The sequence below is a fragment of the Coregonus lavaretus genome (genome assembly GCF_964263955.1).
Source record: "Coregonus lavaretus genome assembly, chromosome: 15".
Classification (NCBI taxonomy): domain Eukaryota; kingdom Metazoa; phylum Chordata; class Actinopteri; order Salmoniformes; family Salmonidae; genus Coregonus; species Coregonus lavaretus.
The window spans coordinates 13,368,835-13,389,238 of record NC_140002.1 but is presented as its reverse complement, the minus strand read 5'-3'; the positions used below and the strand labels follow the sequence as shown (position 1 = coordinate 13,389,238).

Below are 20,404 nucleotides of genomic sequence, written 5' to 3'. Positions count from 1 at the left end.
AATCATCTCACCACTGGGTCTTCATCTCCCATTGGACTGTGTACATATGTAGGATCTTAATTTGACATATGTTGTCACAGCAAAATAATCCTGCAGCAACAGGATTTGAACATTTAGTCCATAATGTTGCTTGATCAGTGGTTAGGCTATTAGCTGGCCAAAAGAAAGCTACATGAAAAGCGCAATACTGCATTCGGAAAGTATTCAGACCCATTGACTTTTTCCACATTTTGTTAAATTACAGCCTTATTGTAAAATTGATTTTAAAAATGTCCTCATCAATCTACACACAATACCCCATAATGACAAAGCGAAAACTGGTTTTTTGAAATGTTTGCAAATGTATTAAAAATAGAAAACAGAAAAATCGTATTTACATAAACATTCAGACCCTTCACTGTGAGACTTGAAATTGAGCTCAGGTACATGCTGTTTCCATTGATCATCCTTGAAATGTTTCTACAACTTGATTGGAGTCCACCTGTGGGAAATTCAATTGATTGGACATGATTTGGAAAGGCACACACCTGTCTATATAAGGTCCCACAGTTGACAGTGCATGTCAGAGCAAAAACCAAGCCATGAGGTCGAAGGAATTGTCCGTAGAGCTCCGAGACATGATTGTGTCAAGGCACAGATCTGGGGAAGGTTACCAAAAAATGTCCTCAGCATTGAAGGTCCCCAAGAACACAGTGGCCTCCATCATTCTTAAATGGAAACAGTTTGTAACCATCAAGACTCTTCCTAGAGCTGGCCGCCTGGCCAAACTTTGCAATCAGGGGAGAAGGGCCTTGGTCAGGGAGGTGACCAAGAACCCAATGTTCACTCTGAAAGAGCTCCAGAGTTCCTCTGTGGAGATGGGAGAACCTTCCAGAAGGACAACCATCTCTGCAGCACTCCACCAATCATGTCTTTATGGTAAAGAGGCCAGACGGAAGCCACTCCTCAGTAGAATGCACATGACAGCCCACTTGGAGTTTGCCAAAAGGCACCTAAAGGACTCTCAGACCATGAGAAACAAGATTCTCTGGTCTGATGAAACCAAGATTGAACTCTTTGGCCTGAATGCCAAGCGTCACATCTGGAGGAAACCTGGCACCATCCCTATGGTGAAGCATGGTGGTGGCAGCATCATGCTGTGGGGGTGTTTTTCAGCCGCAGGGACTGGGAGACTAGTCAGGATCGAGGGAAAGATGAACGGAGCAAAGTACAGAGAGATCCTTGATGAAAACCTGCTCCCGAGCGCTCAGGACCTCAGACTCAAGGCTCTAATTGCTGCCAAAGGTGCTTCAACAAAGTACTGAGTAAAGGGTCTGAAAACATGTTTTTAAATGTGATATTTCTGTGTTTTTTATTTGTTAGAAATTTGCAAAAATGTCTAAAAACCTGTTTTTGCTTTATCACTATGGGGTACTGTGTGTAGATTGATGAGGGGGGAAAAACTATTTAATCCATTTTAGAATAAGGCTGTAACGTAAAACAAAATGTGGAAAAAGTCAAGGGTTCTGAATACTTTCCGAATGCACTGTAACTGTGTGATAGTGTGGGTTTTCAGTGAATTTATGCAAATCACGAAGCTCATCTGGATTTCCTGCGGTACAAGAAAATTCTCAGCAACAAAAGTGTTATCAAATTAAAATCCTACATCTGTATGTCATCAATGTGAGATGGCTTCCTGTACAGTGCCTTCAGAAAGTATTCATACCCCTTGACTTATTCCACATTTTGTTGCATTACAGCCAACAGCCAATAGTTCAACATGGATTACATACATGTTTTGTCTCACCCATCTACACACAATACCCCATAATGACAAAGTGAAAACATTTTTTTATAGATTTGTGCAAATTTATTGAAAATGAAATACAGAAATATATCATTTATATAAGTATTCACACTCCTGAGTCAATACATGTTAGAATCACCTTTTGCAGCGATCACAGCTGTGAGTCTTTCTGGGTAAGTCTCTAAGAGCTTTGCACACATGGGTTGTACAATATTGGTACATTTATTTAGAAAATTCTTCAAGCTCTGTCAAGATGTTTGTTGATCATTGCTAGACAGAAATGTTCAAGTCTTGCCATTGACTTTCAAGCTGATTGAAGTCAAAACTGTAACTAGGCCACTCAGGAACATTCAATGTCATCTTGGTAAGCAACCCCAGTGTATATTTGGCCTTGTGTTTTAGGTTATTGTCCTGCTGAAAGGTACATTTGTCTCCCAGTGTCTGTTGGAAAGCAGACTGAACCAGGTTTTCCTCTAGGATTTTGCCTGTGCTTAGCTCTATTCCGTTTATTTTTATCCTAACAAACTCCCTAGTCATTGCCGATGACAAGCATATGCATAACATGATGCAGCCACCACCATGCTTCAAAAATATGAAGAGTGGTACTCAGTGATGTGATGTGTTGGATTTGCCCCAAACATAAAGCTTTGTATTCAGGACATAACGTTTATTTCTTTGCCAAATGTTTTGCAGTTTGACTTTAGTTCCTTGTTGCAAACAGCAGGTATGTGTTGGATAAATTTTTTATTTTTTATAGGCTTCCTTCTTTCCACTGTCATTTAGGTTATTATTGTGGAGTAACTATAATGTTGTTAATCCATCCTCAGTTTTCTCCTATCACAGCCATTAAACTCTGTAACTGTTTTAAAGTCATCATTGTCCTCATGGTGAAATCCCTGAGCGGTTTCCTTCCTCTCCGGCAACTGAGTTAAGAAAGAAGCCTGTATCTTTGTAGCGACTGGGTTTATTCATACATCATCCAAAATGTAATTAAAATCCTTAAGAGTCTATTGACGCACCCATGCATCAATCTAATGAACATAATACAAAAATCCCCATCAAAATTTGTCAGTTTAAACTAGAGATGTTTTTTTGCATGGGCTGCATCTCAATCCACCACATCCGTCGATGTCGCCCTTCCGCATCTGCAGTGAAAAGTGGCAGAGCTACAGCGCTGTTTATCAGACCAGGAAACATCCCGAAAATCGGTCTTCTCACGAAAAGGTCTGTAGCGTCCGAACGGTTTAGCCTAAAAACAAATATGGCCTCCATTTTGCTCTACGACCCCCACAAGTGTCACGGGACTCATCTGAAGGTAACCAATACAAAAATAAGGCTTCACATATGTGTCCAAAACATTTATATTTCCTAAGCTTCAAAACCTTATTCCTTCTGATACAATTTTTTACTGTCTTTTTTGCCATTTATGAATGTGTTATTCGATGCGTTTCTATGGGCTATAGTAGTAAAGGCCAAATTCAATATTTTATCCCAAATAATTCACACAAAATAATTATACCTAAACAGGTCCTAAAATTCTAAATCAAATAGCTAAATGATCCATAGTATGACCATCTAAAAACAATTCCATTTGTTAACTTGGTAGAATCCCTTCACCATGCTCAATGGGATATTCAATGTCTGTTAAGCACATTTTTACTCCTGAACTTATTTAGGCTTGCCATAACAAAGGGGTTGAATACTTATTGACTCAAGACATTTCAGCTTTTCATTTTTTATTAATTTGTAAAAATGTCGAAAAACATAATTCCGATTTGACATTATGGGGTATTGTGTGTAGGCCAGTGACACAAAATCTACATTTAATCCATTTGAAATTCAGGCTGTAACACAACAAAATGTGGAAAAAGTCAAGTGGTGTGAATATTTTCTGAAGGCACATATGCCAGCTTCCTTTCCTTATCATCACTGCAGATGAGTGGTGTGCCATAGTCCTAAACCCTTCACTAAAACTGTGCCCTTGGCATTCCCTCATTTTCTCCACACTCCCAAAGTCCCCTAATCCCTCGGTGGAGGGGATTTGCATGTCCCCTTGTCAGGATAAACTTCAGTCGACCCCCTCCGGAGTGAACAAGGGCTCTTTTGGTGACAGATTGGGACAGGGCCCGTGGGATTACTGTAACTGTATCTGTGATAGGTGTGGGACAGACAGACATACACAATGGTCAGACCACACTGTGGAGAGAGAAGAGGACAACATGTAGACGAAATGTAGAGTTTCAATACTAAACACTGACTAAACGACTAAACAGTAGCAGTCATAAAATTCACAGGTTTTCCAGAAATCTCAGATGGAGGATTCCCAATTGGATGATTACTTTTCCTGCGTATTCCCTCTTGATTGTGAGAATCCCGAACTGGGATTTCTGGAAAACCTGATAATTTTGGGAAAGTTTCCAGAATGATATACAGTGGATGATGATCCCTTCTCATGGGAAATTAGTTTACTTAAGTGGACGACTTAAAATGAAGTGGACTTAAGTCAAAATCATAGGCCCACTATAGCTCCCTCAAGGTAGAGGTGCTATAGGACGTTATAGGACGCTACGTAACGGGCACTATCATTTCGACAGTGCTCTTGTCTAATGTACCTTAGTGTTCTCCATCTTGTGTATGCCTCTGCTCTGGTCCTGTGTAGGAGGGCTGAAAAATACAGGCTGGGTTTGGTCCCTCCTCTCCGTCTTACTCCATTCTTAATCATAAACCTTAGAGGAACTTAAGATATCTATAGGAACCATTAAAGACTACAAGAGCTTAAACTTAAATTCAGCGATATGACGTGACCACGAGCAGCAGTATGAACCAAAGATAATGCAGAGGAGATCAACCTTTTGCTTTCAGCTGTCTTTGTGTGTTTCGTGGAAGTCGCCATAACTGCTATTGTAATGCTAACTTCATATCGCTGAGTCTACCTTTAAAATAACTCTAGGGATCATAAAGCAGATCTGGAACCTATTTGACGTATGTGAAATACATACCTCAAGTCCTTTCAAATACTGAGCTGTGCTTGATTTAATTTTCTCTGTATCGCGGAGCAAATATAGTCCCAAAAGTGCAAACTCCAAACTAGACCAAGCACACCTCAAATACGTTTAAGTATTTGACAGGATATTATCTAGACAATTTGACACAGGTCTGTCATGAAATTGCTATAAACAGAACTACACAAATCCTAAAGATCTTCATCATGACTACAGAACAGCAGGCAGATGCTCTGTGAGTGGGCAGAAAGGTGTGTCACAGACAGGAAGCTAGACCCGGAAGCAATGACACCCAGCACTGACTGGTTACTGAATATTTTTTGGTGGTTCATGATTGGACGAGAGGTAGGTAATAGTAAGTAATGGATGATATACCCTTTGACCTCTCGTGCTTGTTGAACGCAGAAATACAGTGTATGAAACACACACCAGACACATCAGAGACAATGTGACAGCAGTCCAATTTCCTTCTAAAGCAGACAATAAAAGTGCTGAGACAGACAGATCACAATGCACGCACAAACACGCACGTACACACACATGTACACACACACACACACAGCAGACAGTGGCTAAATTAGAAACTATAAGCCGAGACGAGACATTCTTATTACAAACTAGAGGCCAATGAAATTTAGCTATTTTCACTTATGCGACATAAAGTGACAATTTTGGTGTGAATACTGACACAAAAAAACTAGGGTGAAAATTGCAATTGTACAGAGTGAAGTAACTATGGTTGTTCTGCAACAGAGAGTGAAGAGACTCATAGTTAGCCAGTGAATGAAACATGTATACTGTATAAGCCATAGCATCCCGAGGCAGCTGTTATCAATGGCAACCGGCCTTTAACACTCAACACATTAAGGAAAGGGACATTGTGGGGAAGTTTGGATGTAATGTAGTGCTATGTGTGTAATTTATGTGTGTCTCTCACCTAAGAGATGTTTGGGTATAGTCTAGTACTATGTGTGTAATGTAGTACTATGTGGGTTATGTAGTACTATGTGTGCAATGTAGTGGTATGTGTGTAATGTAGTAGTATTAGTAGTGACATATTTATCTCTCAGCTGGGCAATGTTTAGGTATAATGTTTCAGAATATGTTGCTGTAGTAGTATGTGTGTACTGTAGTAGTATGTATGTACTGTAGTAGTATGCATGTACTGTAGCAGTCTTAGTCTTAGTAGTGATGCATCTATCTCTCACCTGGGGGAGATGTCACAGCCCTGCTGCATGAAGGCACCCAGGGAGAACCAGAGGGAGTTGAAGATGCCAAACTCGTTGGGGGGCTGGTCGCTGGGCGGACCGTCGGTGCCCTCCTCGGGCTCCTCGGTGTGCCACTCGTACGGGCTGAAACGGCTGACCAGGAAGAGCACCACGCTTACGCCAATGTAGGCGAACACAATGCACATCCAGATCTCGTAGGCCAGCGGGTCCAGGAAGGAGAACACCCCAGGTTTGGACTTCTGGGGCTTCTTGATCATGATGGAGATGCCCAGCGACATGAAGGGCTTGGAGAAGTCGATCACCTCCTCCCGGACCAGTGTGATTGTCAATGGGGCCACAGCGATTTCCGCTTTCTTCATGTGGGCGGGGGGAGAGAAGGAGAGAAGGAAGGGGAAAGGGGGGAAGTGGTTAGCCTTTTGACTGGAGAGTAATCTAAGCACCTAATAAAACTGTAGACAAACAACAGTCAACAGAAGAATAGACAACAGTAGACAAAACAGTAGACAACAGTAGGCAAAACAGTAGACAACAGTAGACAAAACGGTGGACAAAAAGGTAGACTACAGTAGACAGTATCTGTTTTTTGTTCTCCTTCCACCTTATTCAGCACTGTCAACTTCACGCACTACAGTGAGTGAGTGTGAGCCTGAGGCGAGCCCCTATCCAAATATATTGTACTAAAGATTAATTGTTCCCAAAAGGACATACTATACATATAAGATCAGCTACAGTATGTCAGAGCCAGAAAAGCCAGGGGCTGTATGTATCAAGTATCTCAGAGCCGGACTGCTGATCTAGGATCAGGTCCCTCCTGTCAATGTAATATTATCTAAAAGGCAAAACTGATCCTAAATCATCATTCCTATACTGAGACGCTTGATGGATACTGCCCGAGAACTCTGTCTTCCTAGTCGACCATTCACACATCTACAGTGCATTCGGAAAGTATTCAGACCCCTTCCCTTTTTCCACATTTTGTTACGTTACAGCCTTATTCTAAAATGGATTAAGTAAAATGTAATTCTCATCAATCTACACACAATACCCCATAATCACAAAGTGAAAACAGGTTTTTAGAAATGTTTGCAAATGTATAAAAAAAACAAAACAGAAATACCTTAATTACATAAGTATTCAGACCCTTTGCTATGAGACTCAAAATTGAGCTCAGGTGCATCCTGTTTCCATTGATCATCCTTGAGATGTTTCTACAACTTGATTGGAGTCCACCTGTGGTAAATTCAATTGATTGGACATGATTTATATAAGGTCCCACAGTTGACAGTGCATGTCAGAGCAGAAACCAAGCCATGAGGTCGAAAGGAATTTTCCGTAGAGCACCAAGACAGGATTGTGTCGAGGTACGGATCTAAGGAAGTACACCAAAATATTTCTGCAGCATTGAAGGTCCCCAAGAACACAGTGGCCTCCATCATTCTTAAATGGAAGAAGTTTGGAACCACCAAGACTCTTCCTAGAGGTGGCCGCCTGGCTAAATTGAGCAATCGGCGGAGAAGGGCCTTGGTCAGGGAGGTGACCAAGAACCCGATGGTTACTCTGATAGAACTCCAGAGTTCCTCTGTGGAGATGGGAGAACCTTCCAGAAGGACAACCATCTCTGCAGCACTCCACCAATCAGGCCTTTATGGTAGAGTGGCCAGATGGAAGCCACTCCTCAGTAAAAGGCACATGACAGCCCACTTGGAGTTTGCCAAAAGGCACCTAAAGGACTCTCAGACCATGAGAAACAAGATTCTCTGGTCTGATGAAACCAAGATTGAACTCTTTGGCCTGAATGCCAAATGTCACGTCTGGAGGAAACCTGTCACCATCCCTACGGTGAAGCGTGGTGGTGGCAGCAACATGCTGTGGGGATGTTTTTTAGCGGCAGGGACTGGGAGACTAATAAGGATCGAGTGAAAGATGAACGGAGCAAAGTACAGAGAGATCCTTGATGAAAACCTGCTGCAGAGCGTTCAGGACCTCAGACTGGGGCGAAGGTTCACCTTCCAACAGGACAATGACCCTAAGCACACAGCCAAGACAACGCAGGAGTGGCTTCGGGACAAGTCTCTGAATGTCCTTGAGTGGCCCAGCCAGACTTGAACCCGATCTAACATCTCTAGAGAGACCTGAAAATAGCTGTGCAGCGATGCTCCCCATCCAACCTGACAGAGCTTGACAGGATCTGCAGAGAAGAATGGGAGAAACTCCCCAAATACAGGTGCAAATGAAGGTGCTTCAACAAAGTACTGAGTAAAGGGTCTGAGTATTTAATCAATTTTGTATTTAAAAAAGTATTTAATCAATTTTGGAATAAGGCTGTAAAGTAACAAAATGTGGAAAAGTCAAGGGGTCTGAATACTTTCCGAATGCACTGTATCTATCCTCCTTTCTGACACAATCACTAAGTATGCCAATCACAAACCAAACAACAACAACAACAACAACAACAACAACAATCACCAGTATTTCCTCCCCATCCCGCCTTTTTTCATTTCATTTTGCCACTTGTTTTGATTGAACACGTCTTACAATGATCCAGTTTGGAATAGAAAAACACGGGCAGTAGCTCTAATCCTAACGGCTTAATTCGAAAGGCCGCGGATCGGAAGGAGAATGGAATCAAATAACGCCGTTGGAGAAATATGCTTACAACACAAGATGGCAAAAATTGGATACAGGTTCTGTGAGAGCGCGTATTGCTTCTTTGCGGCAAATCCACAAACCAGATTATTGTTAGTGATTTAGCAACACTTCCGACCTTTCCTGCCTGGATGTCTGCAGTGGGGAATTTGGGATTTATCCGCAAAAAAATAAATGAACGTTTTTTATATTACAACAAGCCAACACGTTGCATGGATGGAGAGAGAGAGAAAAAACAGAGATACAAATTCCCTCATCCTCAGCATAAATTTACTAAGGTGACAGGTTGGCTTGCATTGAGGAAGCATTCAAATACATGACAGGGCTGAAATGGGGGGAGACCTTTTACGGTGACACAGGCTTTGAAAAGGACTGTCAGAGGGTGAATGGTCACCAGGCAAGGTCTTAGAGACAGCAAAGTGCTGACGGGTAAGCTCTGGGCTCACAGCTTCCCTCTGCACCGTAAGAGCCCTGCAATTTCTCTAAGCCTTCACACACACACGCATGTACACACACACACACACTTTTGAAGTACAGTACTTTCATTTTTCACCCCTAGTACAAACACCCCCTACACCTGTACATGAATCCTGTTATCTCTTAGCAACATACAGGAGGTAGCTAAGCACCGGCATCATTTAACCCTCTCACCTCTTACACTTAACACATCACACACAAAGCACTCTTTAACCCCTACACCTCTATCAAACTAAACTCACTACACTGGTCCCAGCTCTAGCCCCTAGCACCAGCACCTTGTAACAGCCTGTATCTCTTAGCTGTAAGCACTAGGATTGCACAATTCCGCTAACATTCCCCAAATTCCCTTTATTTATTTATTTTGATCCCGGTTGTGAGATTCCAGGAATCAAGTGGGAATCTGGAAGGATTTCTGGAATTCTGGAAAAGTTAACAGGATTCTGGAAAAGTTAACAGAATTTTTCCACCCTAATAAGCACCAAAAGATCCCCTATCCCAAGGTTTAGTTTGGTCAAGGTAACTGACAACTTCAACAGATATAAAGCCATCTGTGTTTTGTGTTTAAAACAACTGATTCTGTGTCTTTCAGTTCATTGGTTGCCTTTAACTAAACAGATTTAGAAATGTCAAATGTGAGTGAAACCCAGCATAAAATAAACATAAAAAGTGGGTCAACAAAATCAAGGTGTGCGCGCACACACACACACACACACACACACACACACACACACACAAGCGCACACACAGACACCCCCTACCCCACCCCTCAGTCCCCTGTCCCTCTTACCCCGTACACCAGCTCCCCAACCATGCCATTCCAAATCTTGGTCTCCGGGTCCCGGGCGCCGTACTTTCCGTCGGGCACGATAGCAATCTTGTACTTGATGCCAATGTGTTTGGCAATCTCCGAGGCCAGGTCCACGCAGTAGCCTTCATACTGGTCGTTGCCCTCGTACAACTCCCAATTCTTCTTCAACATGACATATGGACCCTCCTACAAAGTGACACACACACCACAGGGACCACAGGGTCAAACTGGCAAACATGTCCGCCACTCACAGACACTGACTTACCCAGCGAGCATAACTGGTTGACACCAGGTCATAATGAGTGACATAATGATGTAAATTCTACCAGTTTCAAAATGTTGTTGAAGTGATATTATTTTAATAAATTTTTTAAACTGTTTGAATTGACGTGATTATAACGTACTGATTACGTCATTTCAACCAGTTTTGCTCGTTGGATTAACTTTGTTCTTTCACTCAAAAATAGACAGATAGCAAACAAGCGTGCACAAACACGTACAGTATGTATGTTGTAGACATGACCAAGAAATAGGCCTACACAATTCAGCAACAAATAGTGGTTACAGTATGATATTGTGTGGTCTTTCAAAATGGATGCACACGATTGCTTTTCTATGAATATGGAGTTCCTGTTCAAAGATTATGTACAAATGTTTCAACTTCTTGAACACAGATGTGGACGATAAAACATCTATTGAACGTTACACTGGCTATTATTTAAAATGGTACTCTGATACAGTATGAAAGAGACAGAGACAGAGACAGAGAGAGAGAGAGAGAGAGAGACAGAGAGAGACATAGAGAGAGAGAGAGACATAGAGAGAGAGACAGAGAGACAGAGAGAGAGAGAGAGAGAGAGAGAGAGAGAGAGAGAGAGAGACATACAGACAGACAGACAGACAGACAGACAGACAGACAGACAGACAGACAGACAGACAGACAGACAGACAGACAGACAGAGAGAGAGACAGAAGGGGAGAGAAAGACAGAGAGAGAGGGGGGGGGGGAGAGAAAAACAGACAAAGAGTGAAAGAGAAAGAAAGAGAAAGTGAGGGGGAGAGAAAGACAGAGAAAAGAAAGAAAGCGAGACAGACAGACAGAGAGAGACAGATGAAGACAGACAGAAAGACAGAGAGAGACAGACAGAGATAGAGACAGACAGAAAGGACGTTGAACATTGAAAAAACATTCAAAATGCTTAAAGAACTCTGAAAGAATGCTGAAAGTCAGCAGCAGATTTTAAACGTTTCCAGACTCTCCACGTCCAAGTTGATCATGGCTGACAGGCCGGTCAATAATCTCCCACACCCCTTGTCTCAGTGGGTAATGAACCCAATTAGACATGCCGTTACACACACGCGCACACGCACATTAGTAGAAGGAAGAGAGTCCAGTAAGTGTGTGAGTTGGAGTTGACAATCGAATTGACAGATACACAGTCTGTGTGATAGGTGAGGAGTATGTACAATAATAAGCATCAAAATGATGGTTCTTGACTATATACTATTGACTCTCTCTCTGTCTCTCTCTCTCTCTAAACATCTCTGTGTCGCAGTCATCACCAACCACTTATGGCACAAATCAAACTTTTATTTTTCACTTGGCTGCATGACATTCAGTAAGTTGAGCACATTCCAAGCATGAGTGGAAAAATATATTTGAAAACGTTGAGGTGCTCTCAGTAAGTCCCCCAGCTGCTGCTGTTGGAGTAAAGCACCATTCAGTTGCCTTGTCCTTGATATGAGGTGGAAATTGGTATTTGATGAATGAGAACAATCTTAAAGCCATCTCTCATTCCTCATGGTGAAATAGGAGACATATGCTAGCTGTAGTAGTGGGTATTGATTGGATATGTACTGGAGGCTACCCCGATTTCTGATTCTGACATACCTTTCTTATTCTAACATACCCCCAGCAAACAGGGGCCATTCTAAGGACATTAGGTGATGTTCTCCTTAGGTCCCTTGTAGGGTTTTGGCGCAACGTTATCCCACGTACACTCTGAGAAGGTTAAAACATGATGTTTACCTCAAGACCATAAGGGGACATTCAATACTGTAGGCTTAGAAAAGTGTGCGGTTCAAAGCTCTGCCGAAATATATTCAGTCAGAGTGCCATTGTTATAAAGTATATTCATTATCGACTTAACAACAATAAAAAATAGCCTATGAATCAGGTGAGCGACAGACAAAGGCGTTTGCTGTCAGTCTCGAGATTAGCCATATTCAGAGCTACCACTGTGGATGAATGATTCCTATACCAGTCCAAATGAAGGCTTGTCATCAGAAAGAATAGCATATTAACATGATAAACAGCTGAACAGACGCTACAGTACCTGCCTGACTCTTTTCACTGGAGCGTTCCTTTGGCCATATGGTAGCTGATGAAAGCCAGAAAAACCACAAACAAAAGCATTGCATGGACAACAAACTAAGCTCCCCCTCCGCCGTGTGAATGCCAACTCCCGAGTTCCCTTCACATTTCATTGTCCCTTCCGGTTTGATGTTCACAAAACATGCCAGCTTTTCCCCACCTCTCTCTTTCTCTCTCTTCTATTTTTACTTGCAGAGTCGAGTAAAAACCTAATTTCCATTCGTCAAAGTTTAGTGTGGAGATGAAACTTCACCATAGGTGAATCAAGGGGGAGCTCATAGACGGCATCCATATTAGGAAGTCTAACAACTGACAACTTCCTAATATGGATGCCTTACTCCTGATATCTCATCCATCTACTCTCAAAACTTTATCAATCAACTTCGTATTTGACAATAACAGACTTCTGCACAGTTGAGGTTCAATGCATTGCCAAAACAGTTGTGTTACTGTTTCGGCTTATTGTAGTCGCCACAGAATGTAATACTGAAGTAAAAGCTTAATTAGTGTATATTACAGTAAACAAACATTATCAAGTGCATTATCAAGCGCAAACACACATTAGAGACGCTATCCGACACAGCCGGCATGGTTAAACACTGATATTATCATGCTCTATAAAAGCCTGGTGATGTGTATGAACTGAAATTATCCAAATGTATTATGTATTTTTCTTAGGCAGTGCTTTTGAAGGTGTATTATAAAGCTGTTATATACAAAAACTGAATGGAAACTGACGGATTCAGAGCAGCCTCAGAGCATTTTTTAAGCTAGTTCGTTAAAATCTCAACATCCATTCCTACATTTTTGCATTTCAATATCAAATACTGTATTAGCCATAATCACCTGCAATATGCCAGGCATGGAAATTCATGTAATGAGAACATTTATATCCTAGAGTTGGTTGAGACCAATTGCACGCATACACACACACACACACACACACACACACACACATACACACACACACACACACACAGTTAAGTGCAGTCATGTTGATGTGACGTTTGATAAGAAGAACAATCATTTTTGTGTCTTTAGGCAGGAAGAAGTGTCCATTGTGGCTCCTATCTTGCCATATTCTTGTTCATTTTCTTTAACGTTTGGTCAGACTGTGTCCATTTTGGGTCTTCTTGAAGGGGTTCACTTTGGCTCTGGATAGATCCTTCCCTTGGGTCAGTTTCCTAATACGGTGTGCGTTAGAATTCTTTAGGGGGTTCATTTTGTCTCTGGCTGTGTCCAACACTGTCCGTCAGTCTCCCAAAAAGGGATGTGTCATTTGGGCTCTGCTTGTGTCCAGTTTCTCAGTTTCTTAAAATGGGGTTCCTCACCAGGGGCTGAAAAGAGGAGGATTCTGCTGAGGTATGACTCTCCAATCCCATTTCCATCCCTCCTCTACTCACTTTGTCTTTCCTTACCCTGTTCTCTCCATCTCCTCTATCTAACCAACCACCTTTACTTTCAGAAACACAGTAAATCTTCACCCTTTTCACACTATCATGCCGACCCGAACCAAACTGTGCTGGCCCCGGATATTTTCTTTTCACATTGTCCTAATCAGCCCGGTTCCAGCAACTAGGATGGATGCATTACCAGGCCAGCTCAGCACAGCTTGGTTTGGCTCGGCTCGGTTCAGCTCAGTAGTGTGACAATCCTGATTTAATACCCAAAGTTCACATTACATGCAACCGGCTGCCATTTTGAATTGTGGTGCAGACAGTGTTACAGTATCAGTGCAAAAAGGATGAGAAACCAAATGTCCAAGGTATCATTTGGGTCCTGAGCCCTAGTAAATAGGCCCACTAAGTAAACAACGAGGGTTGTGTAGGAGGACACAACCTTCTGACATCACAGCACACGTCCTCCCAGAGAGTTTCTGTGTGCGTGCATGTGTGTGTGTGTGTGCATGCGCATGTGTGTGTGTGTGCGTGTTTGAGTATAGAATCTCACTTTGTCTGGCCTCATTAACTGACAACTCTTAAAATGCATGTGTAGCAGTCTCTGGCAAGGATACAGAGTGCAGCTCATGCATTTTATAAAGGGGACTAGACTAGTCATGGTAGGTACTGCACTTACAGTGACATGTTTACAATGACATCTCAATCACGCCTAGCGTAACAACGTCTTAAAAGCATCTGCAGTGCCAATGTTGGTGAGTGTGTTGGATTATGTTTGTGTTTGTGTGATTGAACATCTGCCTGAGGCAAAGGAAGGTAGAGTAAAGCCCTTTCCGGGAGAACATTAAGACATGAGCGCACTAGAGGGTGTGTGTGTCTGTGTCTCGTTTGTGCTTGTGTGCTTGTGTGTCTCTTCCGTGTGTGTGCACACGTGTCTCTTTGTGTGTGTGTGCACGTATGCGCATGTGTGTGTGTAGGGTTGTAGTGCGTCTTACCATGATAGTGGTGACTACAACAGTTCTGTTCTCCATGATTTCATTGGGAAGGAGGGCTTCATTCTGGATCAGAACCAGCTTATCTGAATCCGTCCAGTAACCCATCTGGAGACAAAGAGAGGACAGTGAGTCAAATGCAGGGGTGTGTGTGTGTAGAGGGTGTGTGTGTAGAATGTGTGTACAGTGTGTGTACATTATGTGTACAGTGTGTGTGCAGTGTGTGTACAGTGTGTGCGCATGCATGCATAATATACTTTCTTTGTTGTGAATGTGTTTGTCTTGATTACTCACCGTAGTGAATGTGTTCTTTGGTGTGTAGTTTCCAGTATTTTTGTGTTCATTATTTGGTGTTAGGATCTGTGAGAGTATCTGAGATATTTTGTGTGTATACAAGCAAAGGATAAGAGCCACACAAATTGTATGCTTGTAGAGTACATTAAAGTACACTATGTTTAGTTTTTTAGTATACAGTACGTATAATAGGTGAGTCAAGCTAAGGAAGTCAATATGTCTGCCATATAAATTGTTTTTCTTATATACTGTTTTATACATGTTATATAATAAAGCTAGACAGGGTTCTATATTATCCTGGTGGTGTCTGCCATGGAGAAAGAAGACGGCAGTGGGGGGTGGGGGGGGTGGGGGGGGGAGGGAGGAAGTGATGGCGGGCTGGCAGTGAACTGCTCCTCTCTCTCTCTGCTGAGGGTAAGAATGATTGACAAGCTTTGGGGGGCGGTGGAGAGGTGTGTGTGTGTGCTTGCGTGAGTGTGTGTGTGCACGCATGTGCATGCATGGATGTGTCTGTATGTTCGCGCGCGTGTGTGTGTGCCCAGCCCCCCTCCCTCCTGTCCTAACAGGAACCCTAGCGTGCGCAGCCAGCCAGCGGGCAGGCCCAAGCAGCCTGCTGATTGATGAACACACTCCTCCTCCCCTCCTCCTCTCCAACCCTCCACTTCACCCCCCTCTTCCTCTCTTCCCTCCATCCCCCTCTCTCTCTACTGCTCCACCGCTCTCTGTCCACCTACCGTAGTTGGCTGGAGTCCTGCACAAACAGTACACACACAGCACTAAACATACACACAAAGCACTAAACATACACACACAGCACTAAACATACACACACACACAAAGTCGAAGCCTGAGTATACTATTCATGCAGAAACTTTTGAGATCACTGATACACAATACATAGATTCTACAGACACACAGACAATACTAAACAGATAAAAAGATAATGACATGAAGTTCGCTCTATTCTGTCATTTCAAACGGAATGAAATTAAACATACAGTTATTAATTGTTCAAATTTGCATATTATGTTTTCAATATGATTGAGTTATTATGGTATAGTGGTATTATGGTATAGCTCTTATGGTGATGGCTAGAATAGATATTCAAACGTATAGTTGTTATGTTTTCAAATGACTGCGTTATGGTATGATAGCTGGATAGCGTGGGCAGTAAGGTGCAGCACAAGTGGGGAGGCAGTGAGCTGCAGCACAGGTGGGTGAGGCGGTCACAGTACTAGTCTTCTTACCCGCCTGGGTCCGTTGTTTTTCAGCTCAAACACGTCCATGGTGTAGTTGACCCTGCGTCCATAGTGGTCAAACTGGACATTACCTGTTAATCCCTGCAGCCGGACCTGCAAACAGTATCATCAGAGTATTAAATTCCTCTAACTTGCCCAAAATTCCCAGAAATCCTGGTTGGAAGATTTCCATAATCATGGGGTAATAAGAAGGAAATCAGGAATCATCTGACCATGATTTCTGGAAATCCTGGAAATTACCAGAATTTTGCAACCCTACATCAGAGTGCAAGTATACCTTCATTTTACTTTTAATAAGATATATTTCATATGACACAGTATGTAGTGTTCACTGTTGATGTCATTTGTGGACAACATTGACCCAACAAACAAAAATTGGTTCTGTAAAAGTTCCCAGAACATTCGTTAGGGCGCGGCAAATATTCTCATAACACAAAAACGTCCCAGATTTAAGTCCCTTGTAGCTCAGTTGGTAGAGCATGGCGCTTGCAACGTCAGGGTTGTGGGTTCGTTTCCCGGGGGGCCAGTATGAAAATGTATGCACTCACTAACTGTAAGTCGCTCTGGATAAGAGCGTCTGCTAAATGACTAAAATGTAAAAATGTGCTGATGATTATAGAATGTTTGTATAAATCATTCACCTGATGTTGCAAGAATGTTCCCAAAACACATTTAATCGGTTCTTTAAAGGTTTCCAGAATGTTTATTTAGGTTGTGGGAACATTATATGTATATGATGAGATAGGTTCCCTAAACACAAAAACTGTCCACTTGTGCAGATGATTCTACAATGTTTATTTTAGGGTGCAAAAATAATTCACCAGATGTTGCAAGAACATTCACAGAACACATTTAATCTGTTATTTAAAGGTTTCCAGAATGTTTATTTAGGTTGTGGGAACATTATATGTATATGATGAGATAGGTTCACAAAAAACTAAAACTGTCCAGTTGTGCTGACATTCAGATAATGTTTGTATCAGGGTGCACAAAACATTCATTTGATGTTGCATTTTTTTTTCAGAACAGCCATTCTGAGTTATTTAATGGTTCCCTGAACATTTAGGTTGTGGGAACAGTGTGGATACATTACAAGAGATAGGTTTCCAAAACACAAAATATGCTCAGTTATGATGACATTCATACAATGTTCATACAATGTTTAAGGTTGCACAGAACATTCCCACAATGTTGCATAATGTTCCACAATTTCCAAATAAGTCAGTTTTTATGACATTCATAGCATATTTGTTTTAGGTTTAACATAATATTCCATTGATGTTGACACAATATACATTTTACCTTATCTCGGAGGTCCTCAGAACATTTCAATAACATTTAGAACATTTTATATTTACGTTTGACATAATATTACCACAACATTCGCAGCATGCACATTTTTATGTAGCTCCTTAAAGCAAAAGAAAGCAGTTTGGAATACATCCCCATTATAGTTCTCTCCAGATTTGATTGGAATTCACATTTGAGGATTGTATTGTAGGAACACTACAAGGTGATATAGACACACATGGCATTTTAATTTCATTTATAGGACATTTAATCATACAAACATATTTTTACACTACATATGTTGACAAACTGCACATTACTTAATTCATAAGACATTTGAACAGAATTTAATCTCAATCCAGGTCTTTTATGCTCTGCTCCACCAGGGAAGCGCTCTTACATCTTTTTTTTTCAGTTTATAGCCATGGCAGTATGGTCAGTCAGGAATTCCATGCTGCCTTTTTAGCCTTCTTAAACATAATTAATGAAGAGGATAGGAACATTTTATTAACTCATAAATTGTGTTCTGTGTCCTGATTGGCCATATTAGACTGAATTAAGTAATTAATTTGCATTTTATTGCATGACATAATATTTGGTACAAAAACCTTTTTTGCAATTACAGAGATCATACGTTTCCTGTAGGTCTTGACCAGGTTTGCACACACTGCAGCAGGGATTTTGGCCCACTCCTCCATACAGACCTTCTCCAGATCCTTCAGGTTTCGGGGCTGTCGCTGGGCAATACGGACTTTTAGCTCCCTCCAAAGATTTTCTATTGGGTTCAGGTCTGAAGACTGGCTAGGCCACTCCAGGACCTTGAGATGCTTCTTACGGAGCCACTCCTTAGTTGCCCTGGCTGTGTGTTTCGGGTCGTTGTCATGCTGGAAGACCCAGCCACGACCCATCTTCAGTGCTCTTACAGAGGGAAGGAGGTTGTTGGCCAAGATCTCGCGATACATGGCCTCATCCATCCTCCCCTCAATACGGTGCAGTCGTCCTGTCCCCTTTGCAGAAAAGCATCCCCAAAGAATGATGTTTCCACCTCCATGCTTCACGGTTAGGATGGTGTTCTTGGGGTTGTACTCATCCTTCTTCTTCCTCCAAACATGGCGAGTGGAGTTTAGACCAAAAAGCTATATTTTTGTCTCATCAGACCACATGACCTTCTCCCATTCCTCCTCTGGATCATCCAGATGGTCATTGGCAAACTTCAGACGGGCCTGGACATGCGCTGGCTTGAGCAGGGGGACCTTGCATGCGCTGCAGGATTTTAATCCATGACGGCGTAGTGTGTTACTAATGGTTTTCTTTGAGACTGTGGTCGGAGCTCTCTTCAGGTCATTGACCAGGTCCTGCCGTGTAGTTCTGGGCTGATCCCTCACCTTCCTCATGATCATTGATGCCCCACGAGGTGAGATCTTGCATGGAGCCCGAGACCGAGGTTGATTGACTTTCATCTTGAACTTCTTCCATTTTCTAATAATTGCGCCAACAGTTGTTGCCTTCTCACCAAGCTGCTTGCCTATTGTCCTGTAGCCCATCCCAGCCTTGTGCAGGTCTACAATTTTATCCCTGATGTCCTTACACAGTTCGCTGGTCTTGGCCATTGTGGAGAGGTTGGAGTCTGTTTGATTGAGTGTGTGGACAGGTGTCTTTTATACAGGTAACAAGTTCAAACAGGTGCAGTTAATACAGGTAATGAGTGGAGAACAGGAGGGCTTCTTAAAGAAAAACTAACAGGTCTGTGAGAGCCGGAATTCTTACTGGTTGGTAGGTGATCAAATACTTATGTCATGCAATAAAATGCAAATTAATTACTTAAAAATCATACAATGTGATTTTCTGGATTTTTGTTTTAGATTCCGTCTCTCACAGTTGAAGTGTACCTATGATAAAAATTACAGACCTCTACATGCTTTGTAAGTAGGAAAACCTGCAAAATCGGCAGTGTATCAAATACTTGTTCTCCCCACTGTATACCTCGACTGGTATGGCATCCAACCCTGGTGTTTTCCCGGACTTAAAGTCTTTAATTGCATCCAGAAGTTCCTCCTCTATAATTTCACCTTCACATGAGTCTTACTGTAGGTATTTCATGAACCGAAATGGCTTTGATGTGCAGTGTTAGTTACCTGTTTGAGGGTGCGCTCCATGTCGATACCCTGGTTCCATGGGGCGGCAGGGTTGGCCAGACAGTCCCCAGCGTTACCCCTGCGAGAGATGTCCACCTTTTGCCTACGCAGGTTCCTGAAGGCTTCCGCCATCACCATCACGCCGTCGTAGGTCAGAGCCGACGTGTACTGGGGAACAGGAGTGACGCGTCAGGTGTGTGTTGTGGGGGGATGGGGTGTGTGTGTACAGCATAGTCTGGGTACCAGTCTTTTTAGCTAACATTCTACTCCTGTCTTTGGCAAATGACAGGAGTGGCAAGGAGTAGAATGTAATAGCTGAACAGAGACAGCAACCAGGCTACTGTATACTGGGCATTACAAATATACACTGCTCAAAAAAATAAAGGGAACACTTAAACAACACAATGTAACTCCAAGTCAATCACACTTCTGTGAAATCAAACTGTCCACTTAGGAAGCAACACTGATTGACAATAAATTTCACATGCTGTTGTGCAAATGGAATAGACAACAGGTGGAAATTATAGGCAATTAGCAAGACACCCCCAACAAAGAAGTGGTTCTGCAGGTGGTGACCACAGACCACTTCTCAGTTCCTATGCTTCCTGGCTGATGTTTTGGTCACTTTTGAATGCTGGCGGTGCTTTCACTCTAGTGGTAGCATGAGACGGAGTCTACAACCCACACAAGTGGCTCAGGTAGTGCAGCTCAT

The 20,404-nt window shown here is 42.3% G+C and overlaps 1 protein-coding gene across 1 annotated transcript in view; it reads right to left on the bottom strand.

The window, feature by feature from the left end:
- The window catches only part of LOC311142622 (glutamate receptor 4-like), a gene marked incomplete at both ends in the record, with an annotated part of 37,123 nt that extends 17,254 nt beyond the window's left edge, over positions 1–19,869 (bottom strand). The window contains 5 exons of the mRNA XM_084178282.1: positions 5,997–6,370; positions 9,931–10,137; positions 14,718–14,822; positions 16,256–16,360; positions 19,693–19,869. Coding sequence (XP_084034408.1) covers positions 5,997–6,370; positions 9,931–10,137; positions 14,718–14,822; positions 16,256–16,360; positions 19,693–19,869 — 968 coding nt within the window. The remainder of the gene's footprint in view (positions 1–5,996; positions 6,371–9,930; positions 10,138–14,717; positions 14,823–16,255; positions 16,361–19,692) is intronic.
- Positions 19,870–20,404: the final 535 nt, after the last annotated feature.